Genomic DNA, 27,614 nt, shown 5'->3' with positions numbered 1-27,614 from the left:
GTCTTGCATTAGATGGAACCCAGGGCCAACCGCACCAGCATATGGTCTCACAAGGGGTCTGAGGATCTCATCTCGGTACCTAATGGCAGTCAGGCTACCTCTGGCGAGCACATGGAGGGCTGTGCGGCCCCCCAAAGAAATGCCACCCCACACCATGACTGACCCACCGCCAAACCGGTCATGCTGGAGGATGTTGCAGGCAGCAGAATGTTCTCCACGGCATCTCCAGACTCTGTCACGTCTGTCACATGTGCTCAGTGTGAACCTGCTTTCATCTGTGAAGAGCACAGGGTGCCAGTGGCGAATTTGCCAATCTTGGTGTTCTCTGGCAAATGCCAAACGTCCTGCACGGTGTTGGGCTGTAAGCACAACCCCCACCTGTGGACGTCGGGCCCTCATACCACCCTCATGGAGTCTGTTTCTGACCGTTTGAGCAGACACATGCACATTTGTGGCCTGCTGGAGGTCATTTTGCAGGGCTCTGGCAGTGCTTCTCCTGCTCCTCCTTGCACAAAGGCGGAGGTAGCGGTCCTGCTGCTGGGTTGCTGCCGTCCAACGGCCTCCTCCATGTCTCCTGATGTACTGGCCTGTCTCCTGGTAGCGTCTCCATGAGCTGCACTACCTGAGCCACTTGTGTGGGTTGTAGACTCCGTCTCATGCTACCACTAGAGTGAAAGCACCGCCAGCATTCAAAAGTGACCAAAACATCAGCCAGGAAGCATAGGAACTGAGAAGTGGTCTGTGGTCCCCACCTGCAGAACCACTCCTTTATTGGGGGTGTCTTGATAATTGCCTATAATTTCCACCTGTTGTCTATTCCATTTGCACAACAGCATGTGAAATTTATTGTCAATCAGTGTTGCTTCCTAAGTGGACAGTTTGATTTCACAGAGGTGTGATTGACTTAGAGTTACATTGTGTTGTTTAAGTGTTCCCTTTATTTTTTGAGCAGTGTATATAGTGAAAATAGTGGTCCTAAAATGGAACCTTGAGGAGCACCAAAACTTACAATCGATTTGTCAGAGGACAAACCATCCACAGAGACGAACTGATATTTTTCCGACAGATAAGATCAAAACCAGGCAAGAACTTGTCCATGTAGACCAGGAGTGAGCATTTCCAGTCCACAAGGGTCTGATTGGTGTCATTGTTTTGCCCCATCCCCAGCTAACACACCTAACTCCAATAATCACCTAATCATGATCTTCAGTTTAGAATGCAATTTGATTAATCAGCTGTGTTTGCTAGGGATGGAGAAGAAGTGTGACACCAATCAGGCCCCCAAGGACTGGAGTTGCCCACCCCTGTTGTAGACCAATTACAGTTTCCAATCTCTCCAAAATAATGTGGTGATCGATGGTGTCAAAAGCAGCACAAGGAGCATGAGGACAGATGCAGAGCCTTGGTCTAACGCCATTAAAAGGTAATTTACCACCTTCACAAGTGACTGAAGCCTTCCATATACATTATTTGTCTTCAGGAAGGCAGTGAGTTCTTGCACAACAGCTTTTTCTAAAATGTTTGAGAGCAATGGGAGATTCGATATAGGCCATTAGTTTTTAATTTTCTGGGTCAAGTTTGGGATTTTTCAAGAGAGACTTTATTACTGCCAATTTTAGTAAGTTTGGTACACATCCGGTGGATAGGGAGCCATGTAGTATGTTAAACATAGGAGGGCCAAGCATAGGAAGTAGCTCTTTCAGTAGTTTAGTTGGAATAGGGTCCAGTATGCAGCTTGAAGGTTTAGATGCCATGACTATTTTCATGAATGTGAAAGAGATATAGGATTTTAAAAACTTTAGTGTCTCCATTGATCCTAGGTCCTGGCAGTTTTGGGCAGACTGAGGACAGCTGAGCTTTGGAAAAATATGCAGGTTCAAAGAGGAGTCTGTAATTTGCTTTCTAATGATCATGAGCTTTTCATCTAAGAAGTTCATCACTGCTGAAGTGAAAAGCATCCTCTCTTGGGGAATGCTGCTATTTAATTAGCTTTGCGACAGTATCAAATAAATGTTGGATTGTTCTTTTTCTCCTCAATTAGATTGGAAAAATAGGATGATCGAGCAGCAGTGAGGGCTCTTTGATATTGCAGTGTACTTTCTTTCCAAGCTAGTCGGAAGACTTCCATTTTGGTGGAGCGCCATTTCCGTTCCAATTTTCTGGAAGCTTGCTTCAGGGCTCGGGTATTTTCTGTATACCAGGGATCTAGTTTCTTGTGACAAATGTTTTTAAGGGTGCGACTGCATCTATGGTATTACGCAAGGTTACATTTAGATCCTCAGTTAGGTTGTTAACTGATTTTTGTACTCTTTTGTACTCTAATCTTTTGGTTGTCCGAGAATATATAGCACGGCTTCTGATGATCCTTGGTTGGGGTCTAGACAGATTATTTGTTGTGATTGCAAACGTAATATGTTTATTTTTTTTGGGGGGGGGGGGGGTTAGAAGGATTACTTTATCCTATCCCAGGTATTCCCCAGCTCTTTAAGGAATACCTGGGATAGGATAGGATAAAGTAATCCTTCTAACCCCCTCCACCAAAGAAAAGATATAGATGTACTATTGTAGTCCCGTGTGGCTCAGTTGGTAGAGCATGGTGTTTGCAACGCCAGGGTTGTGGGTTCGATTCCCACGGGGGACCAGTACGGGGAAAAAAATGTATGAAATGTATGCATTCACTACTGTAAGTCGCTCTGGATAACAGCGTCTGCTAAATGACTAAAATGTAAATGTAAAGTGGTTGTTCCACTGGATATCATAAGGTGAATGCACCAATTTGTAAGTCGCTCTGGATAAGAGCGTCTGCTAAATGATGTAAATGTAATAAGATGGTGGTCCGATAGTCCAGGATTATGAGGAAAAACATTAAGATCCACAATATTTATTACATGGGACAAAACTAGATCCAGGGTATGACTGTGGCAATGAGTAGGTCTGGAGACATGGACACATTGGACAAAACCCACTGAGTTGATGATGGCTCCGAAAGCCTTTTGGAGTGGGTCTGTGGACTTTTCCATGTGAATATTAAAGTCACCAAAATATATATATTTTTTCAAACAGAAGACATAGAACGCACAGTATGTGTGGATGGAATGTGTGGTGTGTGTTTTTGTGTTTGGAAAAGTTTGGCGTTAAGTGGATGAGAAAGTTGCTGCATATCCCAGAACCAATGTGTGTCTGTGAGCAGTGGTTGGGAGAGAGCTTTCAATTTTGTGCAGAGGGATATACATTTTAAAATAAATTATACATCTAATTTATTTATTTATTGTTCTATCACGACGGAACGGTTGCCAACCCTATACCTTAGTCCTTATCTGTTTTATGGGCTTACTGTAAGTTGCCTAAATGCAGCCAAAACAGAGAGGAAAGTGGACAGAGACCTACTAGAGCAGCACAGCCCCCTCAAGAGCCCCCTGAGCATAATATACAAGGAAGTTCTCAAAGCTGCTAATGAGAACCTTAACGACCTTGTACCTAGCCGGTGGGGATTCCGGTGGGGTACCCCCACCCAGGTAGTGGCAGTGCTGGCAATGGGATGGGGGTCACACTCGGAAACCCACCGGGATTGGCACAAAAAAGTCAATGTCTGACTGCACAGAGATGCTTGGGAAAAGGCTCACAATGGGGGACCAGTGTGTGTGTGTGTGTTTCAGGGGAAGCGGGTGTTTCTGATCATCACCTAGGACTTGACATTGGTTAATCAAATCTCCCCATTTTTGCACAATCTCGCAAGCTTTCTCAAACTGCTGTAACTGTATATTCATTCGTAAATCAAGTCCTTTCTTGAGTTGGGCTCTGGGATGTAACAACCGTTGAGCATCTGTGAGTTTATGTTTTTTTGTGGTGGAAAGGGGTTGAGTGTGTAAGAGTATGTGTGCGTAAGAGTATGTGTGCGTGATGTATCCCACATCTGTTGCCAGGGGGTAAGGATGTTCGGGACAATATAGGAGGAATCACAATAATTGTTTGCTAATATAATAATTGCTTGACAAAAATGTAATGCAATGGCAGTCCTGGTTATAGGTAACAATCCTTTGCATGAACATTATTAAGCATATTAATTGGTAATGATGGAAATTAAGAAATGCAAGATTTTGGAATATAGTTTTTCAATAGCTATATATAATATATATATATAATATATATATATATATATATAAAGCAAATTGAAGTGAGAGCATTGGAAATGCTTTTAGCAGTTGATTCTCTTCTGTTCTGTGGGTGGCACTGTGTGCTTTTTCGAAGGATGGGTCCTGGCCTCTCGGGGGGCCTAGGGACCCAGGGGGACGGGGGTGGCTTGCCAGTCACTGGGATGACAACCCAACTTGGGATGGGGAGGGTATCGTGGAAATTCATGTATACTGAAAGAGACTTTGTCATTTCTTCATACAATCATCTTTATTTAACATTGATTAATTATTGCAATAACGAAGCTGGTCAACGGCACACTCTAAGGTTTGTTGCAGACAGCTTAACTTTTACAGAGGAATCCTTGTTCTTATATAGCTGACACTAAGAATGCTTAGTCATGGCTGGTTCCACACCTCCATGCAGATTGGTTAATATTGTGATTATCTGCACCTGGTGTTGTTTCAACCCCCAACCCGGCTTAGTTTCCCAAATATAAGAATGATTAGGAACAATGAGGGATTGTTCTACTCCTAAAATATCTCTAGTAAAACCCATACGCCCAGATTAGCTGCAGGGAACTAGAGTGGAGACCATAAAAACACAGCATTAGTAGAATAGAAATGTCTTAATATTTGTTAAGTATTATTGTTAAACATTAATATCAAACAAATCAGGTAAATACGTAATATTTCTCTTACATAGAGCTTTAGCAGGTGGAACAGTGAAGAACAATTGGAGGGTTACTTAGTAGCAACACAAATATCACGGTACAGCTATATTGACACTCAAACACTATAGTACTTTTTAATGGTACATTTCCAAACATACAGTATATTATGATAAATAGATTTGAAACTTGTATCTCATTATGGTAATTGGTGAAATAAGTATAGCCAGATATAATTGTAACGGCTTAGCAGATAAGAAAAGACAAACAATATTTACCTGGCTTAAATAGAAGGAATATAATATCTGTTGTTTACAGGAAAGTCATTCAACAATTTTAGATGACATTGTGTGGAAAAAGGACTGGGGCAGTGAAATATACTTCTCCCATGGGCAAAGAAACTCTAAAGGGGTGATGATATTAATTTTGACCCGAATGTGCAAATTGTCCAAACAGATCAGCAAAGTAGATGGATCATTTTAAATATGTTATCGGACCATAAACAGATATGGCTCATTAAATATAATATAAATATATATAAATATGGCTCATTAAAGGCCAAGGCTTTCGACTCTGTCAATCACATTTTTTCCATTTTAGTCATTTAGCAGACACTCTTATCCAGAGCGACTTACAGTAGTGAATACATACATTTCATTTTCATTTCATGCATTTATTTTTTTGTACTGGCCCCTTGTGGGAATCGAACCCACAACCCTGGCATTGCACACACCATGCTGGCGTTGCAAACACCATGCTCTACCAACTGAGCCACAGGGGAATCACCGCATTCTTATTGGCAGACTCGACAGCCTTGGTTTCTCAAATTATTATCGCCTGGTTTACCAACGACTTCTCTGATAGAGTTCAGTGTGTCAAATCGGAGGGCCTGTTGTCCGGACCTTTGGCAGTCTCTATGGGGGTGCCACAGGGTTTAATTCTTGGGCTGACTCTCTTCTCTGTATACATCAATGATGTTGCTCTTGCTGCTGGTGATTCTCTAATCCACCTCTACGCAGACGACACCATTCTGTACACTTCTGGCCCCTCTTTGGACACTGTGTTAACTAACCTCCAGACAAGCTTCAATGCCATACAACTCTCCTTCCATGGGCTCCAACTATTCTTAAACGCAAGTAAAACTAAATGCATGCTATTCAATCGATCACTGCCCGCACCTGCTCGCCCGTCCAGCATCACTACTCTGGACGGCTCTGACTTAGAATACGTGGACAACTACAAATACCTAGGTGTCTGGTTAGACTGTAAACTCTCCTTCCAGACTCACATTAAGCATCTCCAATCCAAAATTAAATCTAGAATCGGCTTCCTATATCACAACAAAGAATCCTTCACTCATGCTGCCAAACATACCCTTGTTAAACTGACCATCCTACCAATCCTCGACTTCGGCGATGTCATCTATAAAATAGCCTCCAACACTCTACTCAACAAATTGGATGCAGTCTATCACAGTGCCATCCGTTTTGTCACCAAAGCCCCATACACTACCCACCACTGCGACCTGTACGCTCTCGTTGGTTGGCCCTCGCTTCATACTCATCGCCAAACCCACTGGCTACAGGTTATCTACAAGTCTCTGCTAGGTAAAGCCCTGCCTTATCTCAGCTCACTGGTCACCATAGCAGCACCCACTCGTAGCACGCGCTCCAGCAGGTATATCTCACTGGTCACCCCCAAAGCCAATTCCTCCTTTGGTCATCTTTCCTTCTAGTTTTCTGCTGCCAATGGCTGGAACGAACAGCAAAAATCTCTGAAGCTGGGGACTCATATCTCCCTCACTAGCTTTAACTTCTATGGGCTAGGTGGGACGCTAGCGTCAAATTCAATAACAACAAAATGTCATAATTCAACTTTCTCAAACATACAACTATTTTACACCATTTTAAAGATACACTTCTTCTTGATGTAACCACATTGTCCGATTTCAAAAAGGCTTTACAGCGAAAGCAAAACATTAGATTATGTTAGGAGAGTACATAGACAAAAATAATCACAGCCATTTTCCAAGCAAGGACATTTGTCAATAAAACCCAAAACACAGCTAAATGAAGCACTAACCTTTGACGATCTTCATCAGATGACACTCCTAGGACATTATGTTACAATACATGTATGTTTTGTTCAATAAAGTTCATATTTATATCAAAAAACAGCCTTTTACATTGGCGCATGATGTCCAGAAAATGTATTCCCACCAAAACGGCGGTGAATGTGCACATCAATTTACAAAAATACTCATCATAAACGTTGACAAAATATATAACAATTATTTTAAGGATTATAGATAGACTACCCCTGGATGCAACCGCTGTGTCAGATTTTAAAATAGCTTTACGGAGAAAGCACATTTTTCAATATTCTGAGTACATAGCTCAGCCATCACGGTGAGCTATTCAGACACCCGCCAAGTTCAGAATGCACTCCCAGGACTGCTACTTCCACAAGAAATGTTGTTTTTGTTCGAAATAATCCATATTTATGTACAAATACCTCTTTTGTCACTTAACACTTATCCAAAGGCATAACGCGCAAGCGCGGAACGAGAGACGAAAAGTCAATGTTCCATTACCGTACTTAGAAGCATGTCAAACGCTGTTTAAAATCAATCTTTATGGTATTTTTAACGTAAAATTGCGATAATATTCCAACCGGACAATAACATATTCATTCAAGAAGAAAAAGAAGGAGGGGCGTGCTCGCGTGACTGCGCCTATCCAATCCATTTTTTGCCAGGCAGACCACTCAGTAACTGAGCTCCTATTATCTGCCCAGTGACAGGAGAAGGTTCAAACCACTTTCTGAAGGCTTTAGACAGCCAATGGAAGCCTTAGGAAGTGCAACGTCACCCCACAGACACTGTAGCTTTGATAGAGAATCAAAAGAAGAACTACAATTCTCAGACTTTCCACTTCCTGCTTGGAAATTACTCAGGTTTTTGCCTGCCATATGAGTTCTGTTATACTCACAGACACCATTCAAACAGTTTTAGAAACTTCAGAGTGTTTTCTATCCAAATCTACTAACAATATGCATATTCTAGTTTCTGGGCCAGAGTAGTAACCTGTTTCAATTGGGTACGTTTTTCATCCGGCCGTGAAAATACTGCCCCCTAGCCCAGACATGTTTTAAGCACCAGCTGTCAGAGCAGCTCACAGATCACTGCACCTGTACATAGCCCATCTGTAAACAGCCCATCGATCTACCTACTATATTATCAACCCTACAAGCAATACAAGACTCTATTATTATGGTGAGATATTATAATACTGTTTTAAATACCTCAATGGATAATAAAGGAAATCACACTACAAACTATCACCCTCATGCGCTTAAGGAAATCATGAATGTCATAGATATATTGTAACTAGTGGATATATGGAGGCTTAAATATCCTGACCTAGTGAGATATACATGGCGGAGGCTCAATGAAGCTAGTCATCTTGACTACTTTCTTATGTCATTCTCGTTGGCACCAAAAGTTTAAGAAGTTTTGATAGGGGATAGAATGTGGTCGGTGTCACACTCTGATCTGTTTCAACTGTCTTTGTGCTTGTCTCGATCCCCCTCCAGGTGTCGCCCATCTTCCCCCTTATCCCCTGTGTATTATACCTGTGTTCTCTGTTTGTCTGTTGCCAATTTGTTTTGTTTCGTGAAACCTACCAGAATTTGTTCCCCTGCTCCTGTCTGTTCTTGCTCCTGTTTTCTAGTTCTTCCCGGTTTTGAACGTTCTGCCTGTCCGGACCCTGAGCCTGCCGTTCTATACCTTGCTCCACCTCACTGGATTATTAACCCTTGCCTGCCGTTCTGGACCTTTCGCACCCTCTCTGGATTACTGACCTCTGCCTGCCTTTGACCTGTCGTTTGCCTGCCCCTGTACTAGAAATAGAAATGTTTATTCGACACTGTCTACATCTGGGTTATACCTGAAACCTGATAATCGGACCATCAGATAATTGGCATGTACATTATTCTTACTGAATTTCGATGTGGGCGAGGATATTGGAAATTTAATCAAAGCCTATTGGATGATAACTTTTTTAACCAGGACAGAGGAATTTAAACTGAATTTTTCCAACATAACACAGATACAGCAGATCCCCTTATTGTATGGGACACTTTTAAAATGTGCCTTTAAAGGCCATACAATTCAGTACTCAACTCTAAAACAAAATACATTTACGTGAAAAGAGTCAATATTAACAAAGGAAATAGAAGGTCTAACAGAACAGATAGAAAGCAATAAAAACTGTACAATAGAGGCTCAGAATAAGTTAGAGAAAAAACAAAAATTAATGGAGGAACTTATTCAAGAACGATCAAGTGTAATATATTATAACTGGATGGAATTTGGGAAAAAACGCACCAAATTCTTATTTAATACTCAACATAGAAATGCTACCAAAAATAATTTACTGAAACTTACAAATGATGGAGTTACCCATGATTCACCAAATTGTATTTTGAAAGAGGAAGCAAAGTACTTTAAGCATCTCCTCCATCTCCTCTAACCGAAGCTAATTGTGTGGATTTTTTTTCTGTTAATAATGTAAAATTAACAGCTGTACAGAAAGACTCATGTGAAGGCGAAATTACAGCGGAGGAACTTCTTGATGCAATTAAAGCCTTTAAGTCTGGGAAAACTCCAGGGTTAGATGGCATACCAGTTGAGGTATACCAAACTTTTTTTATATACTCAGAGCACCGTTATTAGCATGTTTTAACCACTCCTATGTAAATGGTAGATTATCGGACAAGCAACCAGAAGGTCTGATTTCATTATTACTAAAACAGGATACAAGTGGTAAATATAAAAGATCCAGTACATTACAAAAATTGTAGGCCCTTACACTTGCAAAATGTATAGCACGCAGAAATAAAAGGTATTGTCGGATATTATTCATTCTAATCAGACAGGTTTTTTTACATGGATGATACATTGGAGATAATATAAGACAAGTACTGGAAACAATAGAACACTATGCAAAATCTGGGAAACCAGGCTTGCTATTCATAGCTGACTTTGAAAAGGATTTTGATAAAGTACGACTGGAGTTTATATATAAAACGCCTGGAATCTCATGTATAGTAACCCTAGGTGTAAAATAGTAAATAATGGCATCTTCTCAGAAAGTTTTAAACTGTCAAGAGGAGTAAAACAAGGTTGCTCACTATCAGCGTATCTCTTTATTATGGCCGTCAAAATGTTAGCTATTAAAATCGAATCCAACAATAATATGTGACTCATTTTAGGAAACTAGGTGTATGTCGCGGGTCACTACTTCACAGCAGAGCCGTTTGAAAGTAAACTTTTTTTAAATCAAAATGCGTTTTTTGTTGTTGCCAGAAATGCCTTCTGGAACATGTGAACTTTCATGTGCCTTAATAACAAACGTGTATGCCATCTGTAAATATAAAATTGTTAAATAATGAGCCTAGTTGGTTTAGCCATAGAAAAAGCGAGCAACCTTCCCGCTAGCCATGATTGGCTGAAATAATGAGTGGGCTGGACATGCCAAGAGAAGAGTTCTGATTGGGCTGCCATATAGTCTATTTGAGCTGGTCAGTATGTGTAGGTAATCCTGTCTAACTCAGCATTTTATTTTTATTATGTATCATGTAGTAAAACTGCATAAGTGTTACTTTCCACTTCCTGGAAGATCGAGTTTTGAAATCAGTGATTACAGTATGACAGCTAAGGAGATGGAGAAAACACCTGTCTCCAGATAACATCTTCAAACTAAGGGCAACCGTGGCATCCGTGACAGGGAGATGCATCCATCCATGATGTATACGGGTAAGATAGTCTAGCTAGCTACATTTTCAGATATTAATTTTGACAGAAAGTGGTTTCATTTCAAGTTAAAACGTACTGTTCGCTAGCTGGCTGGCTGGCTAGCTAACGTCACTTGTACGATCTTATTATTCGTATCTCAGAGCCATTTGCTTTGCTATTTATAGCCTAATGTTAGTTAGCTAACATTGAACCTGGTTGGTTAGCTACCTGCAGATTCATGCAGGGTAGTAACGTCATGGTTCATTATTAAGCTAGCTAGCTACATGTCTTAACAAAAGACTCCGCTATGCAAGTAACCATTTCGGGTGCATTCGTAAATTCAGTCTGGCCATCTACTCCGATTTCAGAGCACTCTCGTCTGAGTGTGCCAGAGCGCAGAATAACTGATGAATTTATGAACGATCAACACCCATTGAATATGGCCGGTTTCAGTAAACGTCAGCAAAATAGTTAGTCACCAACCCTCTGGGTAACATAAAAACAGCCTAACCAGCTCTGCTAGGGCAAGTAATGTTCAGTGAGCTGTCCTCTCATTTGTGTCTAGAAGTAGCTAGCAAGTTTGTCACACCCTGATCTTTTTCACCTGTCTTGTGTTTGTCTCCACCCCCCTCCAGGTGTCGCCCATTTTCCCCATTATCCCCAGTGGATTTATACCTGTGTTCTCTGTTTGTCTGTTGCCAGTTTGTCTTGTCAAGCCTACCAGCATGTTTTTCAGTGCTCCTGTTTTTCCTAGTCTCTGTCATCTAGCCCTGCCGGTTCTGACCTTTTCTGCCTGCCCTGACACTGAGCCTGCCTGCCTGACCATTCAGCCTGCCCTGACCTCGAGCCTGCCTGCCGCCCTGTACCTTTCAGACGTAGACCTGGTTAACTTATCTTATAACGCTAATGTCTGGTTGGGCACTCTCCTGGGCTATGGTTGTTTGGGCAAAACAATCTGCTATTTGCCTTCGTTTGGAGGATTTCATGGCGGAGGTGAGGAAGGTATTCGATTCTCCGGTGCCTGGGAGAGAGGCCGCCCGAAAGCTACTTCAATTACGTCAAGAACCCTGTAGTGTGGCAGACTACGCAGTAGACTTTCGCACGTTGGCTGCCGAGAGTGCCTGGAAAACGTCAAGTCTCTGTTCGATACTTTTCTTCATGGACTATCAGAGGAGATTAAAGACGAGCATGCAGCTCAAAAGTTACCCCTGGCCCTCGACTCCCCCATAGCCTTAATTATAAGGATCGCTGGATGTCTATGGGAATGCAGGAGGGAGAGGAGGCCTGTTTTTGGCCCCACTCATTCTTCCACGGCTGCTTGCTTGTCACCAAAGAACCCCAGAAGTCCCCGACGCCTGCATTTCAGAGAGAATCCGAAGTCACCCAAGTCCCCTCGGGAATCATCGGGAACAGGCGGCTCGTTTTCTACTGTGCCTATGCAACAGGGCAGAGCTAGATTATTGCCTTAGGAATGATTACATAGGCATGCCTCCAACAGTTGCCTGTGTAACAGTGTAGGTTCCGTCCCTCTCTTCACCCCAACCCGGGCTCGAACCAGGGACCCTTGCACACATCAACAACTGACACCCCACGAAGCATCGTTACCCATCGCGACACAAAAGCCGCGGCCCTTGCAACGCAAGGGGAAACCCTACTTCAAGTCTCAGAGCAAGTGACGTCACTGATTGAAACGCTATTAGCGCGCACCACCGCTAACTAACTAGCCATTTCACATCGGTTACACCTGTATTGTGGTGCTATAGGGCATTACAAATCCACCTGTCCAGTAAAAGACCAGACTCATCGGTGGGCCATTCTGGGAGTTTTCTAACTCCCATTACTCGTATTCCCTTCAATGTTATCCTGCTGTGGGGTGACCGGTCTAAATCTCTCCGGGTGCTCATTGACTCTGGGGCTGATGAGAGTTTCATGGACGCTACTCTGGTAGCGTCTACTCCTCTCTGTTCTTATGGATGCCAGAGCACTGGACGGACGCACCATTGGCAGTGTCACTCATAATACGGTGCCCATTAACCTGCGTGTGTCGGTCAATCACAGTCCATACAGCATCTTCTCATTGAATCTCCCTGTTGTTTTGGGATTTTCATGGCTCCAGAGGCACAACCCCGTTATTGACTGGACCACTGGTTCTATCCTGGGTTGGAGCCCATTCTGGCACTCACATTGCCTTAAGGTGGCGCTGGTAAAGCTCTGGTAAAGCCACGGAGTCCAGGACCTCCTGGTGGTTTTCAGCAGGGCCAAAAGCTGCATCCCTGTGCCTTCCTGTCCCATCATCTCAACCCCGCTGAGAGAAACTACAACGTAGGAAATCGGGAACTTCTGGCGGTCAAGATGGCATTGGAGGTGTGGAGGCACTGGCTGGAAGGGGCGGAACATCCATTTTTGGTGTGGATCGACCATAAGAGTTTAGAATATCTCTGCACAGCCCGCTGGACCAGATTCAACTTCACCATCTCCTACCGCCCAGGGTCCAAGAATGTGAAGCCGGACGCTCTCTCTCGCCTGTATGGTTCCTCTGCTACACCTTCAGACTCTGAGACCATCCTCCCTACCTCATGTCTTGCAGCTACAGTTTTCTGGGGTATCGAGAGCCTGGTTTGCAAGGCACAACGTTCAGACCCTGGGGGGTGCCCGGCTAATCGAATTTGTGACCCTGATTCGGCCCGATCTCAGGTCCTGGAATGGGCTCATTCCTCTAAGCTCACCTGCCATCCCGGCACCCGTCGAACCCTGGCCCACTATGGTTCCTGATGTCTCAGCCTTCATTGCCGCATCCACGGTGTGTGCTCAGAATAAGACTCCGGGCCTATTTATATAATGAATATGAATTCGGAGGGCAGAAATGATTAAATACTAAAGCGTAAGACCTCTCACTAAAGGCTCAGTCATTCAGAAGTTATACTTAAATCCAAACTGGTTCTCTAGCAAATTAATAAGAATGTCTCACCCCATGCCCTTTTCCCCTTTATTCACACTTTCAGTTATTTGAAAAGGAAATCATCTCCCAAATATCGGTATTTTTCAAACAAGCCATAGTAAGTTGGTTGCAATTTCAATTTAATTCAACAGAAAAAAAACTAAACAAATACAACAAATATTGTGGTTAAATTCAAATATACTAATAGATAAAAAAAAAACATTATTTTATTAAAAAAAAAGTATAATCTGTAAATTATATCATAAATAGGACTGGTGGAGTTATGTCACATGCAGCTAATAAAAATATGGAAATGTGTATATATATATATATATATATATATATATATATATATATATATATATATATATATATATATATATATATATATATATATATATATATATATATATATATATATACACACACATACACACACCACAGGTATGACAAACATTTATTTTTACTGTTCTAATTATGCAGGTCACCAGTTTATCATAGCGATAAGGCAGCTCGGGTGTTTATGATATTTGGCCAATATACCACGGCTAAGGGCTGTATCCTTAGCATAATTAGAACAGTAAAAATAAATGTTTTGTCATACATGTGGTATACGGTCTGATATACCACGACTTTTAGCCAATCATCATTCAGGACTTGAACCACCCGGTTTATAATTCCTTTTCTACAACGGGTTACCAATTAAATAAAAAACATAATTTTGATAAATCTATTCATAGCCTACTATTTCATCCATCCACAAGAATATAGTCCCGACTAATCTAGGGTTACCAGATTGGCATCGTTGACATTCAAACCGACTGGTCATTCAAGCAATTGGCATCGTTGCCAGCCAAACCCTCTGGTAATTAGTTCGATTAGCATCATCTGTTCGGACAGGTCGTTATAGGCAAGGCAGGCAATGCTAGTGCTGCTTCTGACAGTGACAGCGTTGTTTATAGTGCACTTGATTTGCTCTCTGGGCCCGCCGGAGGGCAGAGTTTGTCCCTTCAGACACATGAAATGGTTCAAAATGGGAACACTTCACATACCTGGCGTGCAGGACAGCTGAATCGGGTGCGCCTACCGCCAACAGCGTGAGAAGAATAACAAAAAATAGGAACACAAGGCTTTATCGTTGGGTTTTTTACAGAAATGTTTGGCGATCGACTAGGAATGCCTTGGAGATCGAGATCAACTGTTTGGTGACCACTGGTCTAAGTGTAGTGTGCCAATACATTTTGGTTCAAGAGGGTTTTTGCATATACAGTCTAACTAAATTACAAATTACAGCCTTTCAGGTTATGTTGATATAGGACTCGTTTTACTGTGGATATTGATACCATTGTACCTGTTTCCTCCAGCATCTTCACAAGGTACTTTGCTGTTGTTCTGGGATTGATTTGCACTTTTCGCACCAAAGTACGTTCGTCTCTAGGAGACAAAACGCGTCTCCTTCCTCAGCGGTATGACGGCTGCGTGGTCCCATGGTGTTTATACTTGCCTACTATTGTTTGTACAGATGAACGTGGTACCTTCAGGCATTTGGAAATTGCTCCCAAGGATGAACCAGACTTGTGGAGGTCTACATTTTTTTTCAGAGGTCTTGGATGATTTCCTTTGATTTTCCCATGATGTCAAGCAAATAGGCACTGAGTTTGAAGGTAGGCCTTGAAATACATCCACGGGTACACCTCCAATTGACTCAAATGATGTCAATTAGCCTATCAGAAGCTTCCAAAGCCATCACATGTTCTAGAATTTTCCAAGCTGTTTAAAGGCACAGTCAACTTAGTGTATGTAAACCTCTGACCCACTGGAATTGTGATTCAGTGAATTATAAGTGAAATAATCAGTCTGTAAACAATTGTTGGAAACATTTCTTGTCATGCACAAAGTAGATGTCCTAACCGACTTGCCAAAAGTATAGTTTAACAAGAAATGTGTGGAGTGGTTGAAAAACAAGTTTCAATGACTCCAACCTAAGAGTATGTAAACTTCTGACTTCAACTGTGTGTGTGTGTGTGTGTGTATGTATGTATATATAATTTTCCTTTATTACCTTCTAACCCTACCACACCTCCCCTAATTGGAGTAAACTAGTGAACAACAACGTGTCACCCTTCTTACTTTATCCTCCTCACTCTGTCACATCACCTCCTGGGGCTAACAGAAGCCACAGAGCAGGGTAATTAAAACACATGTTGTAATTATACGCAAATGTCTGGTTGTGTTACTTTAGCTTCTGTTCACCGGGACACTAGAGAGAGAGCGACGCTAGTGTTCTAATAAATCCCACGCACGTATCACATGCACACCTGTGGTGGGAATAAGTCCCTTATGGTGTGTTGGATGGATTTCAGAACTTCAATACAAGAACAAAAAGCAACAGCTACACTCTGACCATCTTGGCAAAATCTGCAGTTTGTTTGTTTATTTGAGACAGAGAGGGAAGAAAGACACAGACTGTGGAAATAAACTTTTTAGCAACTCCGACAGGCAGAAACTCACAGACAGACACGCACACACGTGCACATTTACATGCGCACACATATACAACAACAAAAATCACAAGGAATTTATCTGGGACGTGGTTTTCAGTTTCACATGTACATTTTCTACGTGTTTTTCCTTCGTGAAAAAACTATTATTTTCACTACTTCCAGCTACATCTGGTTTCCCATCCAGGGCTGACTTGGACTGACCCTGCTTAGCTTCAGAAGGAAACCAGCAGTGGGATGCAGGGTGCTATGTTGCTGGAATGAATGTACCAAAACATGCAACTGGAAAAAAGGCAGTGAAATAAGGCCAGGGTAACATAACCAAAGACAGGGCAAATTACAGGAAAGAGGGTGTCACGTCCTGACCATAGTAAGCTGTTATTTTCTATGGTAGAGTAGGTCAGGGCGTGACAGGGGGGTTTTCTAGTTTAGTTTTTCTATGTTGTTATGTTCTAGTTTTGTATTTCTATGTTGGGTTGTTCTAGTTTTGTATTTCTATGTTGGGATTTGTTTGGAATGATCTCCAATTAGAGGCAGCTGGTCATCGTTGTCTTTAATTGGAGGTCATATTTAAGTTGGTGTTTGTCCCACCTGGGTTTGTGGGAGATGGTTTCTGAGTTAGTGTATGTTTCTACTCTGCGTCACGGTTTGTTGTTTTTGTTCGTTAAGTTTATTGTGTATGTATTGCAAAGTTTCACAGTGAAAATAAAATGTGGAACGACACACGCTGCACTTTGGTCCGCTTCTCCTTTCCTTTTTGCGTTATCATAATCTGTTTTCATATTTTTTGGTGGATCCATTTAAAATTAATTTGATCTCGCATAAAAAAATGTTTTTCCATGGAATATTTTGTTTTGCTATCTAATCTATTCTTTAGGGTTTATGTTTTGCTTTCAATATCATTTTTGTTTGCAATACGAATAATTTAGTTCTTGACTTCAGAAGTTTTGCTTAATATTAATGGCACAAAAGTAACTCAGTCACTAGAGGATTGCACCATATAATAACACTATTACTCTATTAAAAAGGTGTTTAAAACGTCTTCAGGATCGGTGGACGCGGGACGGTTGAGCTAACGTAGGCCAATGCGATTTAGCATGAGGTTGTAAGTAACAAGAACATTTCACAGGACACAGAACACTTTCTGATATTGGCAGAAAGCTTAAATTCTTGTTAATCTAACGGCACTGTCCAATTTACAGTAGCTATTACAGTGAAAGAATACCATGCTATCTATTGTTTGAGGAGAGTGCACAGTTATGAACTTAAAGTTATTAATAAACCAATTAGGCACATTTGGGCAGTCTTGATTCAACATTTTGAACAGAAATGCAATGGTTCATTTGGATCAGTCTAAGACTTTGCGCATACACTCAAAATCTAAATTGCACCTGGGCTGGAATAATACATTTTTGCATTTCAAAAATGATGGTACAAAAAAAATACAAAAAAACGGTTGGTTTTGTCTTGTGTTATCTTTTACCAGATCTAATGTGTTGTATTCTCCTACATTGCTTTCACATTTCCACAAACTTCAAAGTGTTTCCTTTCAAATGGTACCAAGAAAATGCATATCCTTGCTTCTGGGCCTGAGCTACAGGCAGTTAGATTTTGGAATGTCATTTTAGGCGAAAATGTAAAAAAAAGGGGCCGATCCTTAAGAATTTCCTTGATTGAAACATTAAAGTGTTTCGGTAAAAAGCTAAGGGATGGGGCTCGAGAAATACATCCACTCTCAAATCCATAGACTACACTATGACTGACCATCCATGATATAACAATTATAGTTTTAAGCATATTTTTAGGCTTTACGGTGTTTGTTTTCATTTACTTTGTTTACAAATATTCTAGTAAATATGAAGTTTACTTAAATGTGAAACTGCTAATTAGGCTTTCACATGTGGATTTGCAAGTTCACATGTTAAAAACAAACACATGTAAAACTCTAATTTGTAGTTTCACATGTGTAAATCTCATGTGAATGTTTTTAACACGTGAATCCTGAAATTTCACATGTGAAACTGCTATTCACATGTGAGATAAAAACGTATTCTCCATGCATGTGAAAAGGTGATGTTAACCTGTGAACTCAATGTAATACATGAAATTTAAGCTCAATGCGGTTTTCACATGTGAAACTGCAACAACAAAAAATAATATGTAAGTGTGTAATCCCAGCAGAGTCGTCCTGAGTCACGTTGCTCTAAAATAACTCATGTTAAATTAAATTACAGTTAATAAAACATCACAGGGGAGCAGAAGGATGGAGGGGGGATGGATGGAGACAGAGTAGAGGGGGAGAGATGTGAGAGGAGGAATGGAATGAGGAGAATTGGAGAGGGGGAGATGAAGGAGAGAGGTGGGAGGAGAGATGGGGAGTGAAGGGGGTCAGAGGATTAGAGTAAAGGGTGATTGGAGGAGAGATGGTAGGGAAAAGTGATAGGTGAGAGGGAAGATGGAGAAGAAACTGGCTGTCAACTCTAAAAACATTACCTAAACCTCAATACTTACTTCTTTCTAGGAGGTAAATATGATATAACGGCTTGTGTAAATTAGAATGCCAGAAATTAACTCATTTGAGCTGCTAACGTAGCTAGCTAGCCAACTTTACATAATGTATAGATAGCTAGCTAAGTGAATTATATATGACCAGCTACCTAACTTCATATTAGCTAGCTATCTTGATATATTTATCATTGTAAATGAAAAACACAAACTTCAAATGCACTTGTAGGTAGCTAGCTTACAGCCATGGAAGAGGGTCAAAGGATAGCAGCTCCATCTGTCAAAGAAGGGAGAGAGTAGGCTATTCTGGATAGGGCAGGTACTGTTGTGTAGTTCCAGTCCCTAGAAAGAAAAAGTGAGGACAGAGATAATAGCAACATAATATTCAGTGCTGTCTAATACAATACGTATAATGAAGCCTGTTTCTTGTGATGTTTTCTGTCCTCAGATACAGAGAGCTGTGAAAGCCTGTCTGCAGAGGAAGAGCAGTGATTCTCAGTCCTGGGGTCTCAAAGGGGTGCACATTTTTGTTTTTGCCTTAGCACTACAGAGCTGATTCAAATGATCAACTCATCATCAAGCTTCAAGTGGTATTTATGTATTAATTTGTGATGCTATCCTTGATATGATCCTAATGTTGTCACATGCTACACATGCACATGTGTTCACATGCATCTACAGTTGAAGTGGGAAGTTTACATACACTTAGGTTGGAGTCATTAAAACTCGTTTTTCAACCACTCCACAAATTTCTTGTTAACAAACTATAGTTTTGGCAAGTCGGTTAGGACATCTACTTTGTGCATGACACAAGTCATTTTTCCAACAATTGTTTACAGACAGATTATTTCACTTATAATTCACGGTATCACAAATCCAGTGGGTCAGAAGTTACATACACTAAATGACTGTGCCTTTAAACAGCTTGGAAAGTTCCAGAAAATTATGTCATGGCTTTAGAAGCTTCTGATGGGCTAATTGACATCATTTGAGTCAATTGGAGGTGTACCTATGGATATATTTCAAGGCCTGCCTTCAAACTCAGTTCCTCTTTGCTTGACATCATGGGAAAATCAAATGGAATCATCCAAGACCTCTGAAAGAAATTGTAGACCTCCACAAGTCTGTTTCATCCTTGGGAGAAATTCCCAAGTGCCTGAAGGTACCACGTTCATCTCTACAAACAATAGTACGCAAGTATAAACACCATGGGACCACGCAGCCGTCATATCGCTCAGGATATGACGGCTGCTTTCAGACATAAGGAAGTGGATGGCTGCTAACTTTCTACTTTTAAACTCGGACAAAACAGAGATGCTTGTTCTAGGTCCCAAGAAACAAAGAGATCTTCTGTTAAATCTGACAATTAATCTTGATGGTTGTACAGTTGTCTCAAATAAAACTGTGAAGGACCTTGGCGTTACTCTGGACCCTGATCTCTCTTTTGAAGAACATATCAAGACTGTTTCAAGGGCAGCTTTTTTCCATCTACGTAACATTGCAAAAATCAGAAACTTTCTGTCCACAAAGGATGCAGAAAAATGTATCCATGCTTTTGTTACTTCTAGGTTGGACTACTGCAATGCTCTACTTTCCGGCTACCCGGATAAAGCACTAAATAAACTTCAGTTAGTGCTAAATACGGCTGCTAGAATCCTGACTAGAACCAACATTTTTTATCATATTACTCCAGTGCTAGCCTCCCTACACTGGCTTCCTGTTGAGGCAAGGGCTGATTTCAAGGTTTTACTGCTAACCTACAAAGCATTACATGGGCTTGCTCCTACCCATCTCTCCGATTTGGTCCTGCCGTACATACCTACACGTACGCTATGGTCACAAGATGCAGGCCTCCTAATTGTCCCTAGAATTTCTAAGCAAACAGCTGGAGGCAGGGCTTTCTCCTATAGAGCTCCATTTTTAGGGAATGGTCTGCCTACCCATGTGAGAGATGCAGACTCGGTCTCAACCTTTAAGTCTTTTCTGAAGACTCATCTCTTCAGTGGGTCCTATGATTGAGTGTAGTCTGGCCCAGGAGTGTGAAGGTGAACGGAAAGGCTCTGGAGCAACGAACCGCCCTTGCTGTCTCTGCCTGGCCGGTTCCCCTCTCTCCACTGGGATTCTCTGCCTCTAACCCTATTACAGGGGCTGAGTCACTGGCTTATTGGTGTTCTTCCTTGCCGTCCCTGGGAGGGGTGCGTCACTTGAGTGGGTTGAGTCACTGATGTGGTCTTCCTGTCTGGGTTGGCGCCCCCCCTTGGGTTGTGCCGTGGCGGAGATCTTTGTGGGCTATACTCGGCCTTGTCTCAGGATGGTAAGTTGGTGGTTGAAGATATCCCTCTAATGGTGTGGGGGATGTGCTTTGGCAAAGTGGGTGGGGTTATATCCTTCCTGTTTGGCCCTGTCCGGGGGTATCGTCGGATGGGGCCACAGTGTCTCCTGACCCCTCCTGTCTCAGCCTCCAGTATTTATGCTGCAGTAGTTTGTGTCGGGGGGCTGGGGTCAGTCTGTTATATCTGGAGTATTTCTCCTGTCTTATCCGGTGTCCTGTGTGAATTTAAGTATGCTCTCTCTAATTCTCTCTTTCTTTCTCTTTCTCTCTCGGAGGACCTGAGCCCTAGGACCATGCCTCAGGACTACCTGACATGATGAGTCCTTGCTGTCCCCAGTCCACCTGGCCTTGCTGCTGCTCCAGTTTCAACTGTTCTGCCTGCGGCTATGGAACCCTGACCTGTTCACCGGACTTGCTACCTGTCCCAGACCTGCTGTTTTCAACTCTCTAGAGACAGCAGGAGCGGTAGAGATACTCTCAATGATCGGCTATGAAAAGCCAACTGACATTTACTCTTGAGGTGCTGACTTGTTGCACCCTCGACAACTGTGATTATTATTATTTGACCATGCTGGTCATTTATGAACATTTGAACATCTTGGCCATGTTCTGTTATAATCTCCACCCGGCACAGCCAGAAGAGGACTGGCCACCCCTCATAGCCTGGTTCCTCTCTAGGTTTCTTCCTAGGTTTTGGCCTTTCTAGGGAGTTTTTCCTAGCCACCGTGCTTCTACACCTGCATTGCTTGCTGTTTGGGGTTTTAGGCTGGGTTTCTGTACAGCACTTTGAGATATTAGCTGATGTAAGAAGGTCTATATAAATACATTTGATTTGAAGGAGACGCGTTCTGTCGCCTCAAGATGAACGTACTTTGTTGCTGTTAGAATAATTTGATATCTTGATGATAATAATCAATAATCAATTTGCCTTGACTAATGCCCAAGGTTTGTAAGACAATGGGTTAAATAATTAGGCAAGGACTCAGCTTTCTGCAAAAGGTTTCTGTAGCTTTATTCAGAGAACGTTCTGAGGTCAGGATAACAAAACAGTCATTTTATAGTTCTTGCTTACTTACGCACATGCATTTACACACAAACTGTTGGTGACCTGCATCCCCCATTGACTTCCCACACTGTTTATCACTATCTAGCTCAGCCTGTTCCTTTCCCTCAAGGTTAGGAACCCTTTGAAGTTTTACTCCCTTTACCATCTGTCCCCTGCTCTCTACACTAATTACATACACACATTTCTTTCCCTCTCCAGTGGTTCCTGGACTTTCTGGGACTAATCAGACCAATCGATCACTACATTGATCATTACATTGATTATTCATTAACCATGCTGTATGACTAATAATTCATCATGGTTTATTGATTCATTTACCTTTATTAGATAATTCTCTTATCAGTTGCAAAAAGTGCAAATCAATCCCAGAACAAGAGCAAAGGACCTTGTGAAGATGCTGGAGAAAACAGGTACAAAAGTATCTATATCCACAGTAAAACGAGTCCTATATCGACATAACCTGAAAGGCCGCTCAGCAAGGAAAAAGCCACTGCTCCAAAACCACCATAAATCTCCAAAACCGCCATAAATACTTATCTGTTGATAAGTATAGGGCTAGGTTTAGAACAAGGGTAAGGGTTAAGGGATACGTTTAGGGTGAGGATAAGGGTTAAGGTTAGGGTTAGAGTTAGTAGAGAGTAATCAGAGTTAAGGTTAGGGTTAGAGCTAGGGTTAGTAGATAGTATTCAGACCCTTTGCTATGAGCTCAGGTGCATCCTGTTTCCATTGGTCATCCTTGAGATGTTTCTACAACATGATTGGAGTCCACCTGTGGTAAATTAAATTGATTGGACATGAGTTGGAAAGGCACACACTTGTCTATGTAAGGTCCCACAGTTGACAGTGCATGTTAGAGCAAAAACCAAGCCATGAGGTTGAAGGAATTGTCCGTAGAGCTCCAAGACAGGATTGTGGCGAGGCACAGATCTGGGAAGGGGTACCAACAAATTTCTGCAGCATTGAAGGTTTCCAAGGACAGTGGCCTCCATCATTCTTTAATGGAAGAAGTTTGGAACCACCAAAACTGTTCCTAGAGCTGGCTGCCTGGCCAAACTGAACAATTGCGGGATAAGGGCCTTGGTAAGGGAGGTGACCAAGAACCAGATGGCCACTCTGACAGAGCTCCAAGGTTCCTCTGTGGTGATGTGAGAAACCTCTAGAAGGACAACCATCTCTGCATTACTCCACCAATCAGGCCTTTATGGTAGAGTGGCCAGATGGAAACCACTCCTTAGTAAAAGGCACATGACAGCTGGTTTGGAGTTTGCCAAAAGGCACTTAACTTCTTACATCTACACGTTCCGCTAGCGGAACGTCTGCTCCAATATCCAATGATGGGCGGGGCGCGAAATTCAAACTCCTCTAAATCCGAAAACTTACACTTTTCAAACATATGACTATGTTACAGCTATTTAAAGACAAGACTCTCCTTTATCTAACCAAACTGTCCGATTTCAAAAAGGCTTTACAGCGAAAGCAAAACATTAGATTATGTCAGCAGAGTACCCAGCCAGGAATAATCACACAGCCATTTTTCAAGCTAGCATATCATGTCACATAAACCCAAACCATATCTAAATGCAGCACTAACCTTTGATGATCTTCATCAGATGACACACCTAGGACATTGTGTTATACAATACATGCATGTCTGTTCAATCAAGTTCATATTTATATCAAAAACCAGCTTTTTACATTAGCATGTGACGTTCAGAACTAGCATTCCCACCGAACACTTCCGGTGATTTTACTAAATTACTCACGATAAACGTTCACAAAAAGCATAACAATTATTTTAAGAATTATAGATACAGAACTCCTCTATGCACTCGATATGTCCGATTTTAAAATAGCTTTTCGGATGAAGCACATTTTGCAATAATGTAAGTACATAGCCCGGCGTTACAGGGCTAGCTATTTAGACACCCACCCAGTGTAGCCTTCACCAAAATCACATTTCCTATAAGAAAAATTTTCTTACCTTGCTTGTTCTTCATCAGAATACACTGCCAGGACTTCTACTTCAATAACAAATGTAGGTTTGGTCCCAAATAATCCATCGTTATATCCAAACAGCGACGTTTTGTTCGTGCGTTCTAGACACTATCCCAACGCTAAATCTCGGCCACGAGCATGACGCAAAATATGACAAAAAATTTCGAAATATTCCATTACCGTACTTCGAAGCATGTCAACCGCTGTTTAAAACCAATATTTATGCAATTTATCTCGTAGAGAAGCGATAATATTCCGACCGGGAATCTGCCTGTCTGTAAACTGAGGAAAAAACCAAAAGCCGGGGGCGGGGCGTGTCACGCGCCTAAGGCTTAGTCCATTGACTGACCACTCAGCATTTGCTCTCGTGTGCTTCAGCCAGGGCTTTGAATGACATCATTCCTGTTTTTCGCGGGCCCTGAGACTCCATTGTTGACGTGCTAAGTGTCACGTAAGAGCAGAGATCCTTTGTAAACGACAGAGATAATAAAGAAGGGCAAGAAATGTTCAGACAGGGTACTTCCTGAACAGAAGCATCTCAGGTTTTTGCCTGCCATAGGAGTTCTGTTATACTCACAGACACCATTCAAACAGTTTCAGAAACTTTGGAGTGTTTTCTCTCCAAAGCTAATAATTATATGCATATTCCAGTTTCTGGGCAGGACTAATAATCAGATTAAATCGGGTACGTTTTTTATCCAGCCGTGAAATTACTGCCCCCTAGATGTAACAGGTTAAAGGACTCTGACAAGATTCTCTGGTGTGATGAAAACCAAGATTTAACTATTTGCCCTGAATGCCAAGCGTCACATCTGGAGGAAACCTGGCACCATCCCTACAGTGAATCATGGTGGTGGCAGCATCATGCTGTGGGGATGTTTTTCTGCGGCAGGGACTGGGAGACTTGTCAGGATCGAGGGAAAGATGAACCGAGCAATATGCAGAGAGATCCTTGATGAAAACCTGCTCCAATGCCTTTAGAAACTATTCTTACCCCTTGACTTATTCAACATTTTGTGTTACTGCTTGAATTCTAAATATATTTTATCTCACCAATCTACACACAATACAAAGTGAAAACATTTTTTATAATTGTTTTTTAAATGTTTTGAAAATAAAATACAGAAACTTCACACCCCTGAGTCAATACATCTTAGAATCACCTTTGGCAGCAATTACAGCTGAGTTTTTCTGGGTAAGTCTCTAAGAGTTTTGCACAACTGGATTGTACAATATTTTTACATTCTTTAAATTCTTCAAGCTCTGTCAAATTGGTTGTTGATCAATGCTAGACAGCCATTTTCAAGTCCTGCCAAATATTTCCAAGCCAATTTAAGTCAAAACTATAACTAGGCCACTCAGGAACCTTCTACATAGGTCGTCTTGGTAAGCAACTCTCGTGAATATTTGCCATTGTTTTAGGTTGTTGTCCTGCTGAAAGGTGAATTTGTCTCCCAATGTTTGTTAGAAAGCAAACTGAACCAGTTATTCCTCTAGGTTTTGGCCTGTGCTTAGGTCAATTCTGTTTATTTTTATCCCAAAAAAACTCCCTAGTCCTTGCCAATGCCAAACATACCCAAACCATTTGCAGCCACCTCCATGCTTGAAATAATGAAGAGTGGTACTCTGTACTCAGGACATAAGGATAATTTATTTGCCAAATGTTTTGCAGTTTTACTTTAGTGCCTTATTGCAAACAGAATGCATGTTTTGGAATATTTTTAGTCTGTACAGGCTTCCTTCTCTTCACTATGTCATTTAGGTTAGTATTGTGGATTAACTACAATGTTGTTGATCCATCCTCAGTTTTCTATCACAGCCATTATACTCTGTAACTGTTTTAAAGTCACCATTGGCCTCATGGTGAAATTCCTGAGCAGTTTCCTTTCTCTCCGGCAACTGAGGAAGGACTCCTGTATCTTTGTAGTGATTGGGTGTATTGATACATCATCCAAAGTGTAATTAATAATTTCACCATGCTCAAAGGGATATTATTTTTATTTTTTTTACAAATCTACCAATAGTGGCCCTTCTTTGTGAGGCATTGATAAACCTCCCTGGTCTTTGTGGTTGAATCTGTGTTGAAATCTACTGCTCGTTTGTACCTGTGGGGTACAGAGATGAGGTAGTCATTCAAAAATCATGTTAAACACTATTATTGCACACAGAGTGAGTCCATGCAACTTATTGTGACTTGTTAAGCAAATTATTACTCCTGAATGTATTTAGTCTTGCCATAACAAAGGGGTTGAATACTTAATTAATTTGTAAAAGTTTCCACTTTGACTTAATGGGGTATTTGGGGTAGGCCAATGACAAAATCTCAATTTAATTAATTTTAAATTTAGGCTTTAAAACAGCAGAATGTGGAAAAAGTCAACGGGTGTGAATACTTTCTGAAGGCAATGCAATGCTAATAATAGATAGCCTTCCCTGTAGCTCAGTTGGTAGAGCATGGTGTTTACAACACCAGGGTTGTGGGTTCGATTCCCACGGGGGGCCAGCACAGAAAAAAAAATGTATGATATGTATGAAATTGTATGAAATGTATGCATTCACTACTGTAAGTCGCTCTGGATAAGAGCGTCTGCTAAATGACTAAAATGTAAAATGTAAATGTAGATAAATCACACAAGACATTATTCACCATTCTGTTACTATTGGCCAAATAAAAGAAAAGAAAAAAGAGCAAATGCATCCAACAAGTTTATAGAGTTACAAGCTTGATGTAGTCACAGCATGCAAGGAATATGAGACCAAATACTAAACGTTTGACTACTTTAGTACACTTACACTTTAATCAAGAGGTTAGATTTAGATGCACTATTGTAAAGTGGTTGTTCCACTGGATATCATAAGGTGAATGCACCAATTTGTAAGTCGCTCTGGATAAGAGCGTCTGCTAAATGACTTAAATGTAAATGTTAAACTACTTTTCTGACAAAGAAATTAAATGTTGGCTCAATTTGCTCAATAAAGACATTCAAAAGTATTTTTGTGTTATTTGCTTCATCAGGTTAACTTAATATATTATTCGGTCTTAGATGATCTGATCACATTTAAGGTCAACTGACTTGCCTAGTTAAATTAAGGTTAAATAAAAATAAAATAAAAATGTGTGCAGGAAATCCTATAGGGTTCAAACTCTCTCTCACCACTTTATTTGATATAAGGATTTGAAAATACTCTTCAATACAATTTGGTAGAGTATTTGGTTTTTACAAATAACCATTCAAAAACTCAAATAAAAGTACTTGTTTTGGGCTGTGTTCAACTACACAGACAAAAGTATTTTAAATACCAGATACTCAGATCCTGGACCTTATTTGAACCCAGGTCTGTTAAGGTCCAGCCAGCCTTTTTCTGACACTGTGTGCACGTCTGCATGTGTGCCTTCAGTTGACAGAACCACAGGGGAGCAATACTTCTCTACTGTGGAGACCCTGTGGTTAAACACAGACAGACAAAGACCAGCCAGGTCGGAAAGACACACATACAAGGATACAAACATACTTGCACGCATGCATGTGTAACGCAGGGTCGGATTAAGGCAGGGGTTTACCGGGGCTGAAGCCCCTGGGCCCAGGCACGTGGGGGGCCCAAAAGGCAGCAATAAAAATCGAAATAAATAACAGGACAAAAAAAAGGTAAAAAAATTACATATTAGGGAAATATATAC

At 41.3% G+C, this 27,614-nt stretch overlaps 1 protein-coding gene across 4 annotated transcripts in view; it reads right to left on the bottom strand.

The window, feature by feature from the left end:
• LOC115154918 (calcium-binding protein 8-like) overlaps positions 1 to 27,614 on the bottom strand; it is a 170,803-nt gene that overhangs the window by 119,485 nt on the left and 23,704 nt on the right. For 3 of the 4 annotated variants that reach the window (XM_029701632.1, XM_029701633.1, XM_029701631.1), the window contains exon 3: positions 18,785 to 18,884. The exons of the other annotated variant lie outside the window; for it this stretch is intronic. In XM_029701632.1, the coding sequence (XP_029557492.1) occupies positions 18,785 to 18,819 (35 nt within the window). In that variant the 5' untranslated portion in view covers positions 18,820 to 18,884. The remainder of the gene's footprint in view (positions 1 to 18,784; positions 18,885 to 27,614) is intronic. 4 annotated transcript variants of the gene reach the window in all.

Source organism: Salmo trutta, chromosome 19, assembly GCF_901001165.1.
Source record: "Salmo trutta chromosome 19, fSalTru1.1, whole genome shotgun sequence".
Taxonomy (NCBI): domain Eukaryota; kingdom Metazoa; phylum Chordata; class Actinopteri; order Salmoniformes; family Salmonidae; genus Salmo; species Salmo trutta.
The sequence above is the reverse complement of the archived record's forward strand: the minus strand, read 5'-3'. Positions and strand labels throughout refer to the sequence as shown.